This window comes from Poeciliopsis prolifica, unplaced genomic scaffold, assembly GCF_027474105.1.
Source record: "Poeciliopsis prolifica strain line A6 unplaced genomic scaffold, Auburn_PproV2 SCAFFOLD016, whole genome shotgun sequence".
NCBI classification, from domain to species: Eukaryota; Metazoa; Chordata; class Actinopteri; order Cyprinodontiformes; family Poeciliidae; genus Poeciliopsis; species Poeciliopsis prolifica.
The window spans coordinates 1,643,759-1,663,083 of record NW_026562391.1 but is presented as its reverse complement, the minus strand read 5'-3'; the positions used below and the strand labels follow the sequence as shown (position 1 = coordinate 1,663,083).

The following is a 19,325-nucleotide window of genomic DNA, read 5'->3' as shown; positions in this document are numbered from 1 at the left end:
GCAGTCGTATGCAGGCTGAGATGTTCTCTGTGCCTGTGGAGCCCACTGCATTCTGGGGGATTTTCCCCCTCCTTATATCAACTGGTGTTTTGCATCAAGGCTGAGGAAATTACTTCCTCCTCTTGAATTGCATATCCTTAGCCCGGCAATAGTGGGCTTTTCGGTTTTATTGCCTTTGCAGCAGCAGCAACCACAACAGAAACAAATCTATATGAGTCATGCAAAGACATGTTGTAGATCCTGGTCTGCAGGCAGGACTGGTGATGAATTTATTATGATTTATATTCTAGAGCAAGAAGTAAAGCTGATATTTATTTTCATCATTTAAGCTACCGTGATCGATATGGCTCTTTGTGTAGTTAACTTGTTTTTTCCCTTCATCTTGTTTCAGTTTTGTTCTTAGACGTTTTTCTTCCCGAAACAACACACCTCTGAATAAAAATCATAAAACACATATTTTGCTGTATGCAGGCTACGGAAAAATATCATAAGACAATTGTTTTACAGCAAATACAAAAGCACACCAGGGAATATCTTGGAACAAATGTCTACGTTTACGCAATTCTCCAACTTGCATGAAGCGATATTGACGTTTAAGGCTAAGCAGTTGTAAACGAACAATTATATTTTAAGCTGAAAGGTAAACAACTCAGGTAAAGCAGAAACATTTATATGAAAACCAGTTTGAGACAAAATGGGGAAAAAAAGAAAATTAGACCAACGAGTCTGAATTCTGTCCAAGAATTTATAGATGGTATGATTATCTTTTTTCAGTGGGGAAGCTCAATTTTGCAGTTCAATCCCACCTTTCTCCCTCTGCATTTAACTCCAATGTGTCAATCAATCTGCGCCTCTCTGAATGAATGGGAGCCCACATGTGTGAGTGCAGTGGGATGAATGAGGTGAATCCAGCCTGAAAGTGCTTTTAGTGGTTGGTGTTATGTCTAAGCTCAGTTCATTTGTCGTCCAATTGCAATTTTGATCTAATTTATGACAGGATTAGTTGGGAACACTGCTAATATTGTAGCTTTTGAAAATCAATTATTCTTCAAAAACAACCCCAAAACATTGTCTAATCGGTTTTATGAGAGCAAAAGTGTTGAGCAGCAGGATAACAAACAAAGACCATTACAACTGACTTGAAATCGCATCAAACGGAACAGCATTTAATTGAAATCTTATGCATCAAAACCAATAATAAGATTTAAAAGGGCTGCACTCAGAGAGACAGACGCAATCCCAGCTTAACGTTTCCTTAGCGAAGCATCTCCCGTACTCCACTAAGAAAATTGTTACCTAATCTAACTCAGCTCTGCAAACACTTTCCGGACAATAATTACCACTCATCTTCTCTGCATTTGTACTTTTTTCACCAAAACCGAGTATGGAAACTCAAAACATCCTCCTTTCTCATTGCAGCTTGCCTGAATCGATAACCACATCCTACCTTTTAGATCATGTTTTGACGACTTGAAAGGCCAGAACGAGTATTCAAAAAATATCTCAGTTTCCATGTTCTATTAGCAGATTTGATCTCCTCAGAGTCTAAGACATGAATTTAATGAGCCTCTTTCCTATTGAATAAGAAATCACTGTTAGGTATACGGAGAGAGAGAAAATGGAAGAAAACTCAGCAAATTTGATAACACACTGGCAGGTATGAATATGAATCAGCAAATTGAAGTAAGGCTTCATTTCTTGCTTTACTGACTGAAAATGATCTCACCTTCCCATTTGTCTCTCTTCACTCTTCCCTTCCTGGGTAAACTGTGTCTTGCTTGGTGCCAACTTGCTACCTCACACTGGCACACTAGCTCCCCCACACACAGTAGAAAACTTACCTTGCTTGTTTATGCAGCACCTAAGATTTGGTCTTACAGTCTTTTCAGGAAAAACTCTTGATAGAAATTGCTTTCCGCTCGGGCTTTCATGTTGTTTTTCACAGCCTCCTTACAATTGGTGATCAGGCAGGTCGGATGTGACCACAGAGCAACATCCAAGCAGTGTTTTATAAATGCCCAACAACAGGGATTAAAATGGGAGATCTATGGCAGCGACTGCAGCTCCGTGAAAGAGGGCAAATTTCATTAGATACACTACAAATTTAGAGCACACATTATGCACTCGTTTCCTCTGCCACGAGTAGCTCTTTTACATACACTAGCACCAACCCCTGCTCGCTGACATCATCCGATCTGGCCTCTATCACTGTGCATTTTTTTATGGTGGTGTGTATTCAAAAGCATGTTGAATACACAATAACTTCATTCGACTAAAGACAGTAAAGCCTGGCAGGGCTCTGAGAAACACGCCGCCACTTTTACGGGCTAAGCGCCGTGCACATCAAAATGCAGGATCGAGTTTCTTTGAAAAGGTGTTTCCTTGGAAGCAGCGCTGGTGCCAAGGCTTGCATAAGGGTGAGTGCTGAAAGCATGTGTTACTGGCATCTAATTCTGTATGGAGTAGGAGGCTCACTTAAGCTTCTATGTTACATCAACAGTATAGCAACCTGCCCAATATTTAGTAGGTACCTGGTTTTACAGCCAAAGCAGCTCTAACCAGTCCAGGTCTGGATCATGATGGATGGATGGATGGATGGATGGACGGACGGACGGACGGACGGACGGACGGTTGGTTGGTTGATTGGTTGGTTGGTACTGCTGACTCAGCAACTGTCAGTTACCTTGAAAGTATCCCTGGCTCACTCACACCTTCTGTGTTTAGAAGTCTGTGTACTCTTCATGTCAATACTCGTTCCAAGTAATTCTGTTTTCAGCCATGTCTCTTGTGCAGATGAAGTCAGTGATAAAAGAAGCACTACCTTCAACTTTGTGTATTCTTTCCACCTCCTGGGTGAAGTTTTCTCAGGAGGAGGGAGTTTGTCCTGTAATCGGTGGGTTGCCAGTTCAAACGCCGTCTGTCTCAGTGGTTGTGTCCTTGAACGGGACGATTTGTTTATTTTTTTTATGCTCATAGAAAATACTCCTGGCTCGTTCGCCAGTGTCTTTTTCCTGGACGAGGCCGTTCATGCTACACCTTTGCATATTCTGATCTTCTGGATTGCCATTTACCATTAAAGTTTTCAGTGTTTACAATCTGCCTGTTTGTTTTTATCAAGTACCTTAACATTGTATTTGTTGTAAACTGCCACCATATTTATGAAATGACCTGAATCACTAAACATAGTGGACCAACAGACAGTCAATCTAATTTATAGTGTTATTCAATGCAATCCTATTCTCAACAAAAGTCAACTTGAACTTTCAAGAAAAGGCTCAAATCTCTGCCCACTTAAACATTATTTTAATATATTGTCATAAAACGGTTCACTGCAATTCAAGCTTTGGCAAACCACAATCTTCAATCTTGGCTTCAATGTTGACTTGATGATAAAAGGGCAGACTTTAACAGAACAGGCCAGGCTATAGCAGAGGGCCAGTACCGTAGCTGGAAGGTAAATTGACTAAACATACAGATGAAAGGCTCCATTCCCTGTGACAATCCAAGATGCCTGTGGCAAAGATGATGCAATTTAGCACCACTCCAGTTTAATCTTATTTTCAATTCTCGGGCAGAATCCCTGTAATGAGGCTTTCTGCTTTGAGAGCAGAATACCGCTCCCTGCAGATGTGCTGTCAGTTCAGAGGCTCCCACGTGATTTGCACTTTTAAATATTGCTTCCCTTTTTCTGGATGCGAAACGAGTTCTTATCATTAAACATGAGCGCTCTCACGTTAAGTACATGGTAGCCTTTTCAGTGTGTCTTTGTGAATGTGTCGTTTCACAGTCAAACTTTTAAATAACGGTCCAGCACATTGAAGCTCTTCAATGCACTAAATCTTAGCTGTATTTTAAATATATTTACTTACAAATATATGAAAATGCTTGCAGTAAGTGATCAAAGTATTGATTCTCAGACTTCACCCAAAAATAATTGTTTTTAATATTTTGTCTTGCCATTGAAAAACTTAGGACTTATCTCAGATTTAGGTAAACCTAAGATAAATGCTTCACTATCACATTTAAGTAATTTCTAAAAACTTTATGAGCTTTCAAGGCACACAGAGCCACTTCATAGAACAATCAAGAAACTATTTTGCCTTCAGTTGTGATAAAAATACTGTATTTAAAATTTGGCCTTTTTATAATTTAGATGCTTTAAATCTGGGTCTCTTTAAGAAACTCTTCAGGAAGTCATCACAACATGGCTCTTCTCTTCATCCTTGAACAATGTTTTTACCAGTGATGCGTTGGTAAAAACGCAACACTGACATAATGAGCTCAACAGATCTGCAGGTCCACCAGATGTTTGCTAATTGCTGCTAGCTAGTCTGTAGGAGCTGAGTGGGGGAGTCACATTTTCGATGAGGAAATAACATTATAACTTGACGTAAAGCCCATGAAAGTACATTTTATATAATACTGTCCCTTCAACAAGTAACCAATATATTTCTGTATGCTTGTATGCACAACCAAATAAACTTTTCCCAATTTTAATGACGCGCTGCGAACACATCGAGTCAGAGAAATAACCAGATCACCACAGCTTAATTAAAGCTTTTTCTAAAAACACTTTATCCCAAATGCTATTTATTTGTTAAATATGACAAACAAACCGATGTGAATGTAAAATCAGCAATTTGGAGACTTTTCCCTCGGTTTCCACACCGAAACATGTTCTTCTAATTGTGCACTGAGAAAATAATGAAGCAGAGTGGCTCACTCTTTCCAGTATTTTCAATCTCCACCTGCATATTTTGATAATCTTTTAGTAGTTTTCTTTTTTTTTTATGGAAAGTAATGTTAATCTTAACACTGTGAATAATTACCCGCAGCAGGCCTGAAAGCAGTGAAAGTCGATCTGTTTCTCTGACATAATTCTGTTACTGTCACACAAATGCCGCCGTCTCTAATTTGGTGTATTCTGATGCGTTATATTTGGTTTTGAGGTCAATCTTTCTAAACATAACCCGTTCGTGCCAGTCTGCTGAAAGCGAGGTTAACATTATATCAGCGGTCGCACTGATGTTCCATCTGACTATTGATGACGTATCAGCTTCTTGAATGAATATTACAGCTTTAACCGCTACCGTCTTCTAGCATCAGATTGAAAGCTAAAGGGTTGCACGACACAAACCGACATTTTAGGTACCCGAATAATAGAATAGAACAAAACAATGCAGAATGTAACTTGGATCAAATTTGACAAACAGGAAAACCATGAAGGTGTCTCTACTGTTCAGCCTCCATCTTCTGTCCATTTGTTATTGGTTTGCTTTGGATGATGTGTCACCCTCAGGTCAGCTCTGTCCGTTTCCAAGGAAATGTGCTGCTGCTTAACTGTATTACTCTGTCACAACTATCTGTGCACTGAACCGGCCCGAGGGGCTAAGAGGTGATTGTTTGAGCATACGGGGGTATACTCATGTGTGTGTGCGCAAGAAGAAAGCAAATCAGTGCAAACAGACTAGCAGATTTCCTCGGGTCAAATGTGCTGTACTGGTTAAGTGGATATCAATGATGCAATAGCCACACACCCACACAAACGCAGGCACATCGTACCTCTCAGGTTCATCTGCCGTCCCCTTGCAGTGAAACCAAGAGCTCTTGAATTATTGATGCAGCTCATGTAAGCACTGAACTTACATGAGCTGCAGGCTAACGTTATACCTAGCAGCCAAACAAAACATTTGGCCAAACTGTGATCATCTCCAACCAGCAAGGCTACCACTACCCACCAACCTCCAGGTACGCAACAGCAGAAGTGGTATTGTAGATAAGCAAATGAGCAGATCAACCGATGTTAGTTTGAACCCAATTAAATCGATGGGCTTGGTTCATCAGCTCAAAGACAGGACATCTGTTATTCCAGCAGCTTTGCCTCTGAGGAAAAATGCTTTTCTGCCCCGTCAAGCCAGAGTTAGCTTCTGCTGAAGAGACCTGCGACCGCTCGACACACTCCGTTTCTTATAGTAGAGGGAGTTATAAAACACCGGAATGAGTCATAAGATGCACATAGCTGAGATACAGCAGATTCAGAAGATATTATCTAGCTGAAAGAGTTATTGGTTTTCTGCTCTGCTTTAAGCCTTGCAATATGTGTGTGGCTGGCAACGGCGACTCTGCTGCAACTGCGCAAAAAACAAAAACAAAAGAAAACATAAAACCAACAATCAGACAGTTTAGTAGTGAAACGGGGGTACTTTTAAAAGGGGATGGATTTGATTTGTAGCGGTTGTGAAAGAAAATGGACTGAAACAGAATTGAGTTTTGCCTGAAAACAGGCATTAAAGCCACTGCTTTACGTGGCGTCTTCTGTTTCTTTTTCAAATTAAACACAATTTTTTAAAAATCAATGAAAAGCTTTACATCACAGCAGCTTCTTATCACACTCAAAAGAAATCCAACTTTTAAGCAAAATGTATTTTATATATTATTTAAAAAAGTTTTAATTTTTAGATTTTATGAGAAAGTGTCAAATCTTGCCATTTGTAATCCATGACTTCCTGGGTCCTGAGATACTAATATGACTTTACAAGGGAAATTATGTGAGGAATTTCCTGACCTATGAAAAGACGTGCAGCAGGATGTGGCCCTGGCTGTGGTTTCACACAGACCAGGATAGCAACTTATATGTTGACATGTGTGCTCCACACACATATCGGACAAGTTATTGAACAATGTCCCCCGAAAACAACGAACCTGATTTCTTAGTGGATCATGGAGCACCTTGCTCAAGCTACCTTATGCTTCTGGAGACTCCATGCGATCTGTAGGGCGCTCTATTTAGAGAGTCTGGGTTGACGATCCCGACTGACACATTGACATATCTCCAGTTACAGAGGCCAGACTCTGAGTGCCTAGAGCCTGGCACCGGGAATGTAAATGGAGTTTCACACTTAAAGAGCTGACAAGCAAGCGACTGATGGCAAATAGCTGAACCTAGAAGAAAGGGTGTGAAACTTCACTGTGAGTGTCCTTCAAGAGTTTGAGAGCTTACCAGACATCTTGACTTATTGTTGTGGCTGTAAAAAAAAAAATTTGCTTTGCACTCGTCATACCCATTGAAACTTTCAGAATTTATGATAAGTGTCATCAATACTCAAAGATGGCAGCATCCCTTTTGGTGAAAATGATATAATTATAGAGCAAAACTGGTTTTCAGATCAGCAAATGTGTACATCTTGTTAGTCAGGAATTCCAGTGCAATTGCGTTTTATTAAGTAATAAGGAGAACTGGTTTGCACAACTTAGAGTACAGGACCACTGGTGTTACAACTCCTATATTATAGCTTCTTTCTAAAAATCTGTTAACATCTGGGAGTCATGAAGTCACAAGATGGACTGCGGTTTGGGATGAAGAGAAGTCAATGTCTAAATTCCCTCACATTTAGTGAGGGAATTCAGCTTCCCTCACTAAATGTCAAAATGTCCAGTGGGCATTGGACAATGCCTCCAATCTGCTCACCAGGATGGGAGCACATGAGAGACTGGAAGTGTAAAAGCGCTTTTACATTAGCAGCAAAGTGTCTACACTTTTATACAGGATGCCAAAGAAGTGGAAAGAAGGCACAAAAGATTCAGATCAAAAATGTCTTCAGCGTCTGAAGTGGCACTGACCACAAAAAGCATCAGCAGGGTTTAAGTTTGACTTTTCTGGGTTTAAAAAGTGTCTCAATGAGATATTCCAGCACCGCTTGTTACAGGTGGTACCTTAGATGACAGGACAGGAACACTGACACTGAATGAACCGTATTAACCACCTGCAGCTCTTCTGATTGCGTCGTGACTTTTGTTAGCCTTTCCCTAGAACTCTTTCTCCGGAAAGGTGTGAACGATAAAAAATGCTTCTCTCCTGAGAGAGCCCAAAATGACAAACCACTCCAATTTCCATTTCCACAAATTTGTTTGTGAATAAATTATCCTCAAACCATCCAGACACCGCGCCAACACTTTGCAGCTGTAATTGCGAGGGAAACAATGCCGATTAGTTAAGTCAGATTCATCTTTCCTTCGTCCCTCAATAGACTGCGACACTTTCGTATGAGGATGAACGAGAGTGGCTGGTAAAGAGCAACAGAAGGCTGAATGTTAGAAATGCATTCTGGCGCCATTTCATATGTGCTCAAGTCTAATGACATAAACAGCAGCAAACAAATAAGAGGGAACAGCTGGTACTCAGGTACTTACGTCTGTGTCGGGCCCCTTATCTGCCCCCGGGCAGGAGAACGTGACCAATTCATGGCACCTCTTGTGGACCACAAAACAGCAAACTGCAGGGCGAGAAAACAAGACAAAGTCAGGAAGGAGACTCGGAGCAGCAAAACATTGAAGAAAGATGTGACAAAAAGATGTAAAAGTCCCTAACAGTGTTTCATAAATGATACATTAAGATGCACCAAAACGTCATGCAAAACAAAGTGAGAGACCTAAAAAATGGTCACTTTTCATATTTTTGAAATGACCAGTCAGCCCTACACATTTGCTCATCTTGCTGTCAAAATTTCCAGTGGGCATTTAGAACGCCTCAAATCTGTTCAAATATTAAAGTCCAAACCCAAATATTAAAGTCCAAACTCAAATATTAAAGTCCAAACTCAAATATTAAAGTCCTAGCCCCCCTTAAAAAACAGGTGTCAACACTACAGACAAAAGGTGTTAAGAGTTGAATGTTTTTTCACAGTTTTAAGGTCACTACAGCGAAGGTACAATCTTCCTTACTGACCAATCTACAAGTAGGAACATCCAAAAGATCTAGAACTAGAATAAAGACAATCTGGAAATGTATGCAACCTCAAGAAAACTTTAGAAACAAATGGAAAACGTTTATAAAGATTTTTCTGGCTATTGTATTAAAAGTGTTAAATTTAAAGTGTTCCTTTTTCTCACTAAAGAAAACCCTTGGATAACCTGCATAGAAATTCAGCTGCTTGTGGAGAAATGCATACATAATGGATATTCAGAACAAGAGGATGAGGCAAAAAAATAAATAAATGAAAAAGATTTGGGAATCCTAACTCGGAAAACAGTAGAGAACAATTAAAGCTTACAAGCTTCGCAAAGTTACCCGATAGCATTGCTCCACTGGCAAAGACGCACAACATGTCTGACCGAAACTGCTGTGTCCGTTGGCGCCATTAGAGCTGAGCACACAAATGAGAGAGGTCCATCTGCTGGATTGTACCTGCACCTTATGGCGCATCAGGTGTCTGATTTTCAACGAGTAGTCCTTAGGTGACTCCAGGAATACAGTTTCTTTATACCAAAGTAATGGAGTGGCTGCCTGGCCCAGAGCAGAGGCACAAACTGAAGATGAATATTGTCCTCTTTCTGCCTGTGGCGCAACAAATATTTTATACTTTGTTGGAGCGCCTTAAACTCAAAGTCGGAAGTTGTGTCTGCTGCCAAACCACTTCATGCTTGGGGTAGAGGGTAATTTGATGGTTGTAGGGCCCAGTTTTTGCCACCGAAACTATCATGATTAACTCAGTACATGATAGATTGGTGTGTCGTCTGCATAGCAGTGAAGTGAACTGATGCATTTACAGAAGCAGAACCAAGAGAATCAGGTACAATGTCAATAAAGCTGAAACCTTGTGGTGCTCCAAAGAGAGTTTTCCTACTTAACAGAGAAGGACCAGCTAAATAAATGTGAAGTGAACGCTGAAGACCCAACGACATCCAGTGGGACGTAACAAAACCAAAACGCCACACTTATTGAGAGCTGACAGGAATTTGTCTTTAATATTGTCGCCCTTCTCCACCACCCAATGTTTCTAAATACACACAGACAGGCACAGTTGGCTGTCATGCATCTACTGAATGCACATCCGGGGCCTCACACTCGAGTCCTTGTGCCTACACGCTGTCAGAGCACACAGAATGGTTCTGTAAGTCTAAGTGCTAGGTCGCTGAGTACACCAAAGCACACAGCCAATGGAAGCAGCTGAGTCAATGTGGAGGAAGGCGCCTGCTACCGAACTGCCTCACACCAAGACGAGACAGGGAGCCGAGGGCCGACTGGGGATCATAAAAGAGAGAGAGAGAGAGAGAGAGAGAGAGAGAGAGAGAGAGAGAGAGAGAGAGAGAGAGAGAGAGAATAATAAAAACTATTTATTTTTTCCCATCTGAGAGCAAATGTGTCTACTTAACTGTTAGTTCTGCTTAAGGACCTTGTTGAAAGAAAACTCTGTTTTGTTTTTTTCTTTGACAAGCTCATGTTCTCAAGGCCAGAGCTCACCTCATGAGATAAAAGCGTCGAGCTCTGCTGTTTTCAATGGTCTTCATTTCCAGTCTTTACAAATGTCTTTCAGTGATTTCAATTACGTCAGCGACGTGATGCACTGGCCTTGGTTGGACGCTTCATTTCATTCCCTCTAAAAATACCAAGATTGGTTCAGAGATTTAAATCTGCTCGGCTTCAGCATCAAACACCTCTGGGCTGTCACTGATTTAGCAGAACTGTTCTTTTTCCAGGGTGGAGAGATCATGCAACTTGCAAGATTTATAAAAGCAAGAGACTGGTCTATAAATTACATTAAAAATTACATAAAAACTACTGCACACGAGGGTCTATAAATTGCAAATAAGCTCAAATGCACACTAACATTGATGCTAAAGACTTCACAATATTGTTTAAATTGACAGGAGTCACAACTATCAGTCGTCGTAAATAGGCCTGTCACCATGACACATCGTGCTGGACGATAAATTGCCCCAGAAGTTACTGCGAGAAACGATAATGTTGCTTTGAGACCTTCTCAAAGTGATACAACTGTAATGGCATAATAATACAAGAACACATCCTCAAAGGTGAAGAAACTTCAAATCCTGATTAACATTTAACACTGGAGCTGGAGGACATTTTAATATCCAAAATAAATTTTAAAAAACCAAAAAACAAATAAGGTCTGCCTAGGTTTCTTAAGGCCACTTCTAAACAACTCTAATTTCTAAGATCTGCATTTAATCTCTAATTATTCGGAAATGTGGCTTCTTTGCCAAGGTTTGTGTCTTCAGACAAAATGAAAATTGATATCATGTTTAGGCATAACTCTTGACCCAGAAAGTCTCATACAAGCAATAACCTAAAAAAAAGAAAAAAGTACTGAAACACAACTGTCACTGTTTTCATTAGAGATATACATCATTATGCACTGAGTGAGGAGCAAACCGCAAAAAAAGACCCGGGGAAGCAAAATGTCCAAAACTTTTACAGTCAAATCAGACAAATTATTTCGTCCCTGCTGTGGTGCCGGTATCATAGTCACCAGTCCATCACAGGCTGATACATGGATATATATTGTAGAAAAAAAAAAGAGAAAGAAAGCACAAATTTGGGATCAAAGTCAGCTGAGTAAAATCTATCTGCGCTCTGTCCTGTGATAAATCTGCATCCACTATTATTAAAAATATGCCAGATAAATGCGACGTCGCTGGCAAATTATTAATCACAACTCCAACCTCATGAAACCACCATGTCTCTTCAGTGTGATAATCTCCACTGCGTTTGGACCACATATTACATTTTCCTCATAAATAATTCACAACAACATGCTTTGTTTGGCACTTAACAGCAACGTCCCGACATCCTGTAGCGGCTTTGATCTATGCTTTTTAATATTCGTTATCTGCTGGATGTGACGAGGTTAGAAACGGGAAAGGAAACGCGCTCCAAACGTTTTACATCGTCACGCCTCGTCTCGCAGTGTGCCGTCGTTGTGGATGTTTGAAATGCGGGCGGCAGAGATCCTGTCAATATTTACCATGTTCTTTGAATTTCAGGAGCCGCCAATTTACTTGGAAAGAAGCTTTACGCCCCACACTTCACATCAACAGGCATGTCTGGTCAAATATTAACGAATGGATTCGACCAGGCAGGAAATAAAAATAACGTCCTTCTCAACAATTCTTAATTAATTTTGAAGGAAAATAAGGCAAAAAGGTGCCACTTTGATTTTCCTTTGCCAGGTGAAACATTCCAGGAAAAATGCTTCACCTTTCTTTGTCTGCGTCGTCGTAAAGCACACCATAAATCGTCTCGTATGAGGGACGCCACTAAAGCGGAAGGTCAAAGGTCACTTCTGCAGCAGAGGATGACTTCATCGCTTTAACCCCTTCAGCGCCAATGACACTATGGCTCATAATGTAAGAGGCCTCAGTGTTTCTGTCGAGATTTTCCTCAAGAAATGGCTACGGCCTAATTGTTTTTAAAGGGAGGGGGAAATTAAAACAAAGGAGAATTGAAATGAATAGCTGCAAGAACGCTGCTTGGGCCAAAAACACCACAAATGGATCCAGACCAGTGGAAATCCATATTAAGACTTAATGAGTGCTTTATTGGAGGCAGAGACGGTGAGCAGATGGTATCTTCACGTGTGATTCTCACTTTGGAGCACAAAGATAAAAGTGTGATAGTGATGAGGGAAAAGCAGAACATTCTGCGTTTCCAATAAACACTTAAATAATTTCAGGTTTTATCGTGTTCAATAAGGCAAAAATAGATTTTCTGGAAAGAAGTTTGAGCGATGGGGTTAAGAATATCTGGTTACACGCTGCCTCATAAGACCGCAATAAACTGTCCTATTATCACAATAAACATTAAAACTAAATGCTAAGCAAATATGGGAACTCCCTCAAGACTCACTCAGGTGACGGCGTCGCTGAACGTGTATTAATGAGCCATTCAGTGAACAGCATAGCCATGTACCTACTGAAACAATCCACTAATTACTGACTGCTCACAGTAACTATGGCAGAGTCTAGATTTATGGCCTGAACCCGACCCCGACCGAAATTAGCTGCTTTAATCAACGTACAGTTTAAGGAGGTGACAACAGAGAAACGCTGAGAAAAGAAAGAAAGAACGTAAGTAAGTAAGGGACGGTCGTTCTTTAGACTGTGACAATGGCAGCAATATATTTTTTGTGCAGTGATTCTCCTGTCAATCACACGTCCCAGATGAATTGCACTTGATTCACTCTGTGGTTACAACAAGCCTCGAGATGGAGCTGGAACACGTTAAACACAAGCTGACTCAAGTTACGGCCCGATCTGTGAAAGCTTAATTAAAATTATATATCGTCAGGTTTACGTCAGGTTTGGGCTGATTAGCTAATTAGCTGGGCACAATCCGTACTGGCTCGGGCTGGGTTGGATATTTTATTTTAGGTAGCAGGCGGGATAACTAACAGTGCTAGGAAAACTGGACTGAAACTTTAAAAAATACAGAGAAGTGTCCAAATCGGTTCAAGAACTGCTTCAGGGAGCCAGGAGTTAGGCTGGAAAGCTATTTGTATTGACATCTACTTTAATAATGGCAAATCAATACAACCCCCACCCCAACACAGACATCTCGCATCGCCACCAACCCCGACCCGTTGGACTCGCTTTGCCTCAGAGGAGCAATCACTCAGCCCAGTCCACAGCCAGCATGAAACCATGAAACCATAAGTCACACCACCGCCAGCCAACAAGCGAGACAAGCAATACATTTCAGGAGCAGAGAACTTCCATAACTCATCCCGAACTGGGAGCCGATGGGCCGCGGCTGACCCACTTCTCTGACTTGAAGACAAAAAAGACCTTCGATTGCTAATGTCAGAGCTGCAGGTAGCAAGCTTTTCATTTAAGAGTCTCTGTCTGACACAGGAGTGAGGTTTGATGCCCGTCTTCTGCTTATTCAAAGTTAGAGATGCCTCTTATATCCTACCAAAATGTATTAATATCCATTAGAAAACATTTGCGAGGTCAGTAGCAGAATCTATTTTAAAAGCTATAAATAGTCAACATAAGACAGTACAGACTAAAATCTTTTCTAAATTCCGAGGGGAATTTCTCCCATCACAAACTTTTGAATACCAATACTTCTATGTCCAAAAGAGGTTAAAAAGTAAACATAAATCAGCAGTGGAAAGCAAAGTGCTGCCCAGTTCGTGTCAGCAGCCAACTTCAACATTTATTACAGGTTATGGACGTGAAGGCTCCAGCTTCAAGCTCAACACCCTGCTGTATTTGGTCAGCCATAGAAGCTAATGATGCTAAAGTTTGAATCCGGGATCATTTTCAGATCCTTGTCCGAACCATTTGTTTCTTTCTTTGTGTCCTTTTCTGTTGGGGATGCCTTCAAGCTCTGCATGTTTGTTACCGTGTTGCATCATGAAATATTCACCCAGACATGATCTTGTCCTGCCTCTGTTTGGATCCTATTAAGCAAAAAAACTTGGCATTAGGACACAATTTTTTTTTACAAAATTCTTGCCCTTAAGAATTTCTCTAAAATTTTCACGAGTCGTCTCGTTCCGTGAACCACGTCTATTACAACAGCTAAAAAAAATTGTGAACGGTCCCATTTGGTGAGGACCTTTAATTGTTTTAGCCCTTATTGTGTTGGCATCGCAGTCAAATGATTCGCTGCTTCTTTTGTTTTCCATCTTGGTTATGATTTTCTTGCGATTCCTGATGTGCTTCTTAAGTTAAATACTTGTGCCGATTCAATTCTACAGCTAGTTTTAGGAGTGCGAGACTTTTCTGCCCCAGCACAACGTCAGGACCTGCTTGCTTTGAAAAAAAAAAAAAAGACGGAAAAAGAGTTCAGCCGAGGGAAAAAAAAAAGAAAGAGGAAAAATTAAGGAGGTTGAAACTCGGTGTGTTCTGGGGTTCTCATTAGTGGCCAGCTGTTTGTGATTGGTTTTCCCAGTGGCCTCACCCTGTGGGGCGACACGAGATTCACACGCGCGCCACTCAACGCCACCGACGCCTCTCTATCGGGAAGCAACAACACAGTACTGCAGCTAATTTGACCTGAATTATGTTAGGATAATTAGGAAAACTGATTGCTACTTCATTTCTAAAGTAGGAAAATGAAAAACTAAATAAATACAAATAAGTAGCGAATGCAACTAATATGAGAGACACTTTTAAAAAAATGACATGTTGAAATCTTCAGAGGCTTTTTTTTTTAAAACAATATTAATATTACAAGCTATGGCAAAAAAAAAAGAAGTAGTAGCAATACATCTGGAGCATGAGAGCCATGAAAAATGTCATAATTTAGACATTTTTCGTATCTGTAAGAAATCAGATGTCATAAATGCAACATCAACAAAAATAGCATTCTACTCGTGTTCGAATCATAACCGCTGAAATAATATATATTAATAATAAATAACCGCACCATCACTCACACTGGACCGAAAGGATTTACACAGAAAGCAGGAGTTTAATTAAGCTCTATGAATGATTACTCATTACCTATTACAATCATTTTATCTCACATAAATAAGATGAAATAAAGGAAGTTCACTTTACAATCCACTTGAGAAAATTAATTTCTTCCAGTTCATGAGTTCAAATCTCCCCTTTTTTCTTCTTCTTCTTCTGCCCAAGCACACAGACAGGAAACTACAAGAAAGTAATCATTTCAATTGTTTGCTTATACATATGGGAATGTGACTTAAAGCACCTTTCTATTCTGAACCAATCTAAACCAGTATGAACTCGGCTTGAAACCGAGTTCATACTGGTTTAGGTGCAGTTTTAAAACTCCACCTATTGAAGGTGATTCCAGCGGATTGTCGTCGGTAAATATCCGCAGAATCGAATCAGACGGAAACATCTAAAACACGACTGATTTGTTCCAGTTCCAGACCTTAGGACTGACCACTGTCACGGCTACCGTTCACTTCCATATTACGTTATTTACGTCACTGGTGTTACGGCTCCAGAGGAAACCAGGGCTGAACTTCCTCCGATCCATACACTTCGCAACTCTGCAGCTCTGACACAACTAGAATGATTCAGGAGGTCGAAATTCATCAAAAGTTGCTAATCTCCCCTGCAGAAAAATAAAACCTTACCAAGTGTTTGTTGTCCAGTTTATAGCAAAAACGTCCTAGGGCACGTTAAATGAGACAAGACTAACTTACAAGTAACTTTTTCAGCAAAATATATGCGTTTGTTTTAGGTCAATAATTCCCTAATATTGATGAAAAGGTGCTGGTCCCATTGGCAGATCATTTAACTTACAACAAGACATTGTTCCCATGTTACAAGAGGAAAAATCTGTCAATAGAACAAGTATTTCTGTCAATATTAGGGAATTATTGACTTAAAATAAGCGTTTTTATCTTTCTGAAAATGTACTTAGAAGTTGAGATGAGTCAAACGTAAGACATTTTCATTGCAAACTTGACAAAAAATAATTGGAAGGATTTTTTTCTGCTTTTAATTAAAACCCATCTATTACAACATCCTGGTTAAATTATTTAAGGGTTTTAAAAAAATATATCCCACAGCCAATTGAAGGTTTTGGCTTGTATGTATTAAACATGTTTAGCGTCCCGGCAGCCGATCCGGTTCAGCAGGGAAGGTGGAGGTTTATATAGGAGGGCGTGGTCCTTCTCGTCCCTCAGCGGTCCGGTCCAACTTAAATTCACGGCAGGATTTCAGCACAGCCTCCCTTTGACTCGGCATCGACCTCTGGGCTGAACACCACCGCTATACTTCAGGCGTCTTTTTTCTTTTCATCATCATCATCATCACAGGTCGGGATAGAACCCGGTTCCCATGCATTTTGAAAGGCTTGCACCATCGGTGGTATTTATTTATGAGTACATTTATAAATACCACCAATGATATAACACCATAAAAAAAACAGTTTGATAATCCATACTAGGGCAACAAAATCCATCTGTACTATTATAAGTGGAATAAAAAGAAATCTCAGACAATGAGACATCTCTCCCAATGAAGCAAGGAAATAAGAAAATGCACACAGCCTAAAGTTAACAAGTGTGCATGTGGAGTCTGTTCAGTTACGTAGCCCTAATTCGCAAAAAATATGTTAAAAAGTAAAACATAAACTTCCATATTTCCAAATGCATATATTTGAATTTGCATTCAAATATATGCATTTGCATTTTCATAGGCTGAATACCATATTCAGCCTATGAATTTGGTAAAGTTATCAAGCAGAGTGAAACAAGTTATTAGCCAGGTTTTCATCAGTTTTTTTTTTTTTTTTTTTTTTTTACAATGCACATTTTGAAGTGTACCACAAAAGGTTGATTGAAGCAGAAAAATTATTTAAAAATGACAAAATGTCCTCACTTTTGCAAAAATGTTTTTTTTATGCTGGCTTGAGTTGGTGTTTGACTGGATTGTTCAGAATAGATGTCAAAACAGAAAAGGGCGGCAGTAGTGTCGGCTTCACTCCGAATGAAACTACTACACCTTAGTTTTTGTTTTAAAAAAACAAAAACCTTTATTTATTGTTTAGAAAGCAGAGGCAAGTGGATATTAGTTACTGCTTCCATTAACGGGAAGTAGCGGTAGCGAGACTGAATGCAGCCTGGATGGCGGCCAATCGCCGTCACACTGAAGGAAAAGGAAAACAAACACACAAAAAAACATTTTCGTTCAAATTTCTGTGTGAAAGAAAAAGTTTTCACACTTGTATAATTGCTGAAAGCCCTGTGGGACCGGAAGAGTATTAAGACCAACTGTAAAAGAGACCAAATTAAAAACAAAAAGCCTTTAAGACAATTAAAATCTTGGTCTAAATATGAAAAAATTACACATACGGATACCAAATTAATGTTTTTGCTTCAGGAAAAACTTTACATGTTTAGACCTCGTATTTATATCCAATGTTATAATGGATCAAAAATGACTGAATTACTAATATTATAATAATTCAGATGGAATTGCTTAATTTGTGCGCAGAAAGGAGGTAACTATGCCGTTGATTACTTCACGCAGCTCCCGTTTTGTTGGTTATTGAATTAAGTGACTCTTCCTGAGGGGCACACAGATGGGCTTTCATACACTGGGATTTGTAGTCTTTTCATAAAACTGGTTTTGCCTGCTAAACTGCTCACAGCATGTGTGTGTGTGTGTGTGTGTGTGTGTGAGGGAGTTTGCTTGTGAAAATCACTCTGAGGATTTTTTTCTTTTTCTTTTTTAACTTCTCCAGATGCTCCTGCTTTCTGCTAACTGGCCCTTGATAAATGCTTGACTGAGTCCTTTCAGGTAAAGAAAGTCTTTCCACACATGACCGACTTGTTTTGAAGTGCCAAGGGGCTTTTGGGGATTTAAAGCGGTTCATTCAATTGCTGCTAATGGCTTCTGAAAGAGGGAAATCTGCGGAAAATAAAGATAACTCTGAACGGCGCGAATGAGCACAGCAGACGCGGCGCACCGGGTGTCTGGTTACAGGCGTTTAATGGAAGAGGCTGTGGCTCTCATTTCCTCCTGAACGCTGCTACAACTTAGGGAAAACGTTGACAAAGTTCAGGACGCGACAGAGGGAAGAGATGAGCCAGTGACTCCAAAATAGCCCAGTCGTTTATACACGTGGAAGAGAGCGAACGGGATTATTCTCCCCTCGCTGGCAGAGCAGAGGCGCCAAATCCATTTTGTGCACACGGCGGCTCGGCGCAGCTCATTCTGGTGAGAATTGAGCCGGCATGAAAAGTTAGTGTCTTTCGTTGCTCCGGGTGAGTTAGAAATCTGGAAGCTATGAACTCTGGGAACTTTTGGTGAGGTGAGAATTTAACAAGCGGTCCCCTCCGGGCCTGAGGGGGAGACTCTAGGAGAAATGACTGAACTCTCTCACCCCGATTCTCAACAAGTATTCAGCAGATACGGCCACACAAACCAATCAACTCGAAGCTTTTGTTGCACTCTCATCTTTTTCACAACCTCGAATTTCATTGGATTTTATTGAGATGTGAGACTCTGGTGGGTCAAACCGAGCGGTTAGTGGCATCTTGGATTGTTTTTACACCTCATAGTCTGAGGTCAGATCGAATGCTTAGTCACGTCTTTGGTTGTAGACTTGCAACATTTGTTACATGTTCAGCTGGTGCACCACACTGTGTCAAACAATCCAAACCATCTGATGAACCCGTTCCCATAGGCGCCTGTTGGAGGCGCTGCACCAAGAACCGCTGAAGAAAACGCCACAAAAAAACCTCAGAAGAAGACATGGTTGCAACTTCCTTCACAAAGTGAAAAAAAGAAAAAAAAATCGGCATCAGATTTTAGTGGTTGTAGAATTTCTCGTCTTTGGTAAAAGACCGTAACTCAGTAAAAAAAAAGTGATATGTTCAACATAATTTTAACACTGTTTTAAGATGCGGCTTTATCTTTCCTTTGTGTTCGTACTCGCCTGACTCAAGAAGGAAACGCAGTCGTTGCATGTCTTGAAGTGATGCTGCTGCTTTTCGATTAGCTCCCATTAAAATGTCATTTAGAAATGACGCAACTGCACAGAAAAGCAACAACAGTTTCTTAAAACAATCACCCCACAGCTATCAGTCCCT

At 40.3% G+C, this 19,325-nt stretch overlaps 1 protein-coding gene across 4 annotated transcripts in view; it reads right to left on the bottom strand.

Annotated features, from left to right (window-relative positions):
• prkcaa (protein kinase C, alpha, a) overlaps positions 1-19,325 on the bottom strand; it is a 126,868-nt gene that overhangs the window by 74,060 nt on the left and 33,483 nt on the right. For all 4 annotated transcript variants that reach the window (XM_055041548.1, XM_055041549.1, XM_055041550.1 and 1 more), the window contains exon 3: positions 8,191-8,273. In XM_055041548.1, coding sequence (XP_054897523.1) covers positions 8,191-8,273 — 83 coding nt within the window. The remainder of the gene's footprint in view (positions 1-8,190; positions 8,274-19,325) is intronic.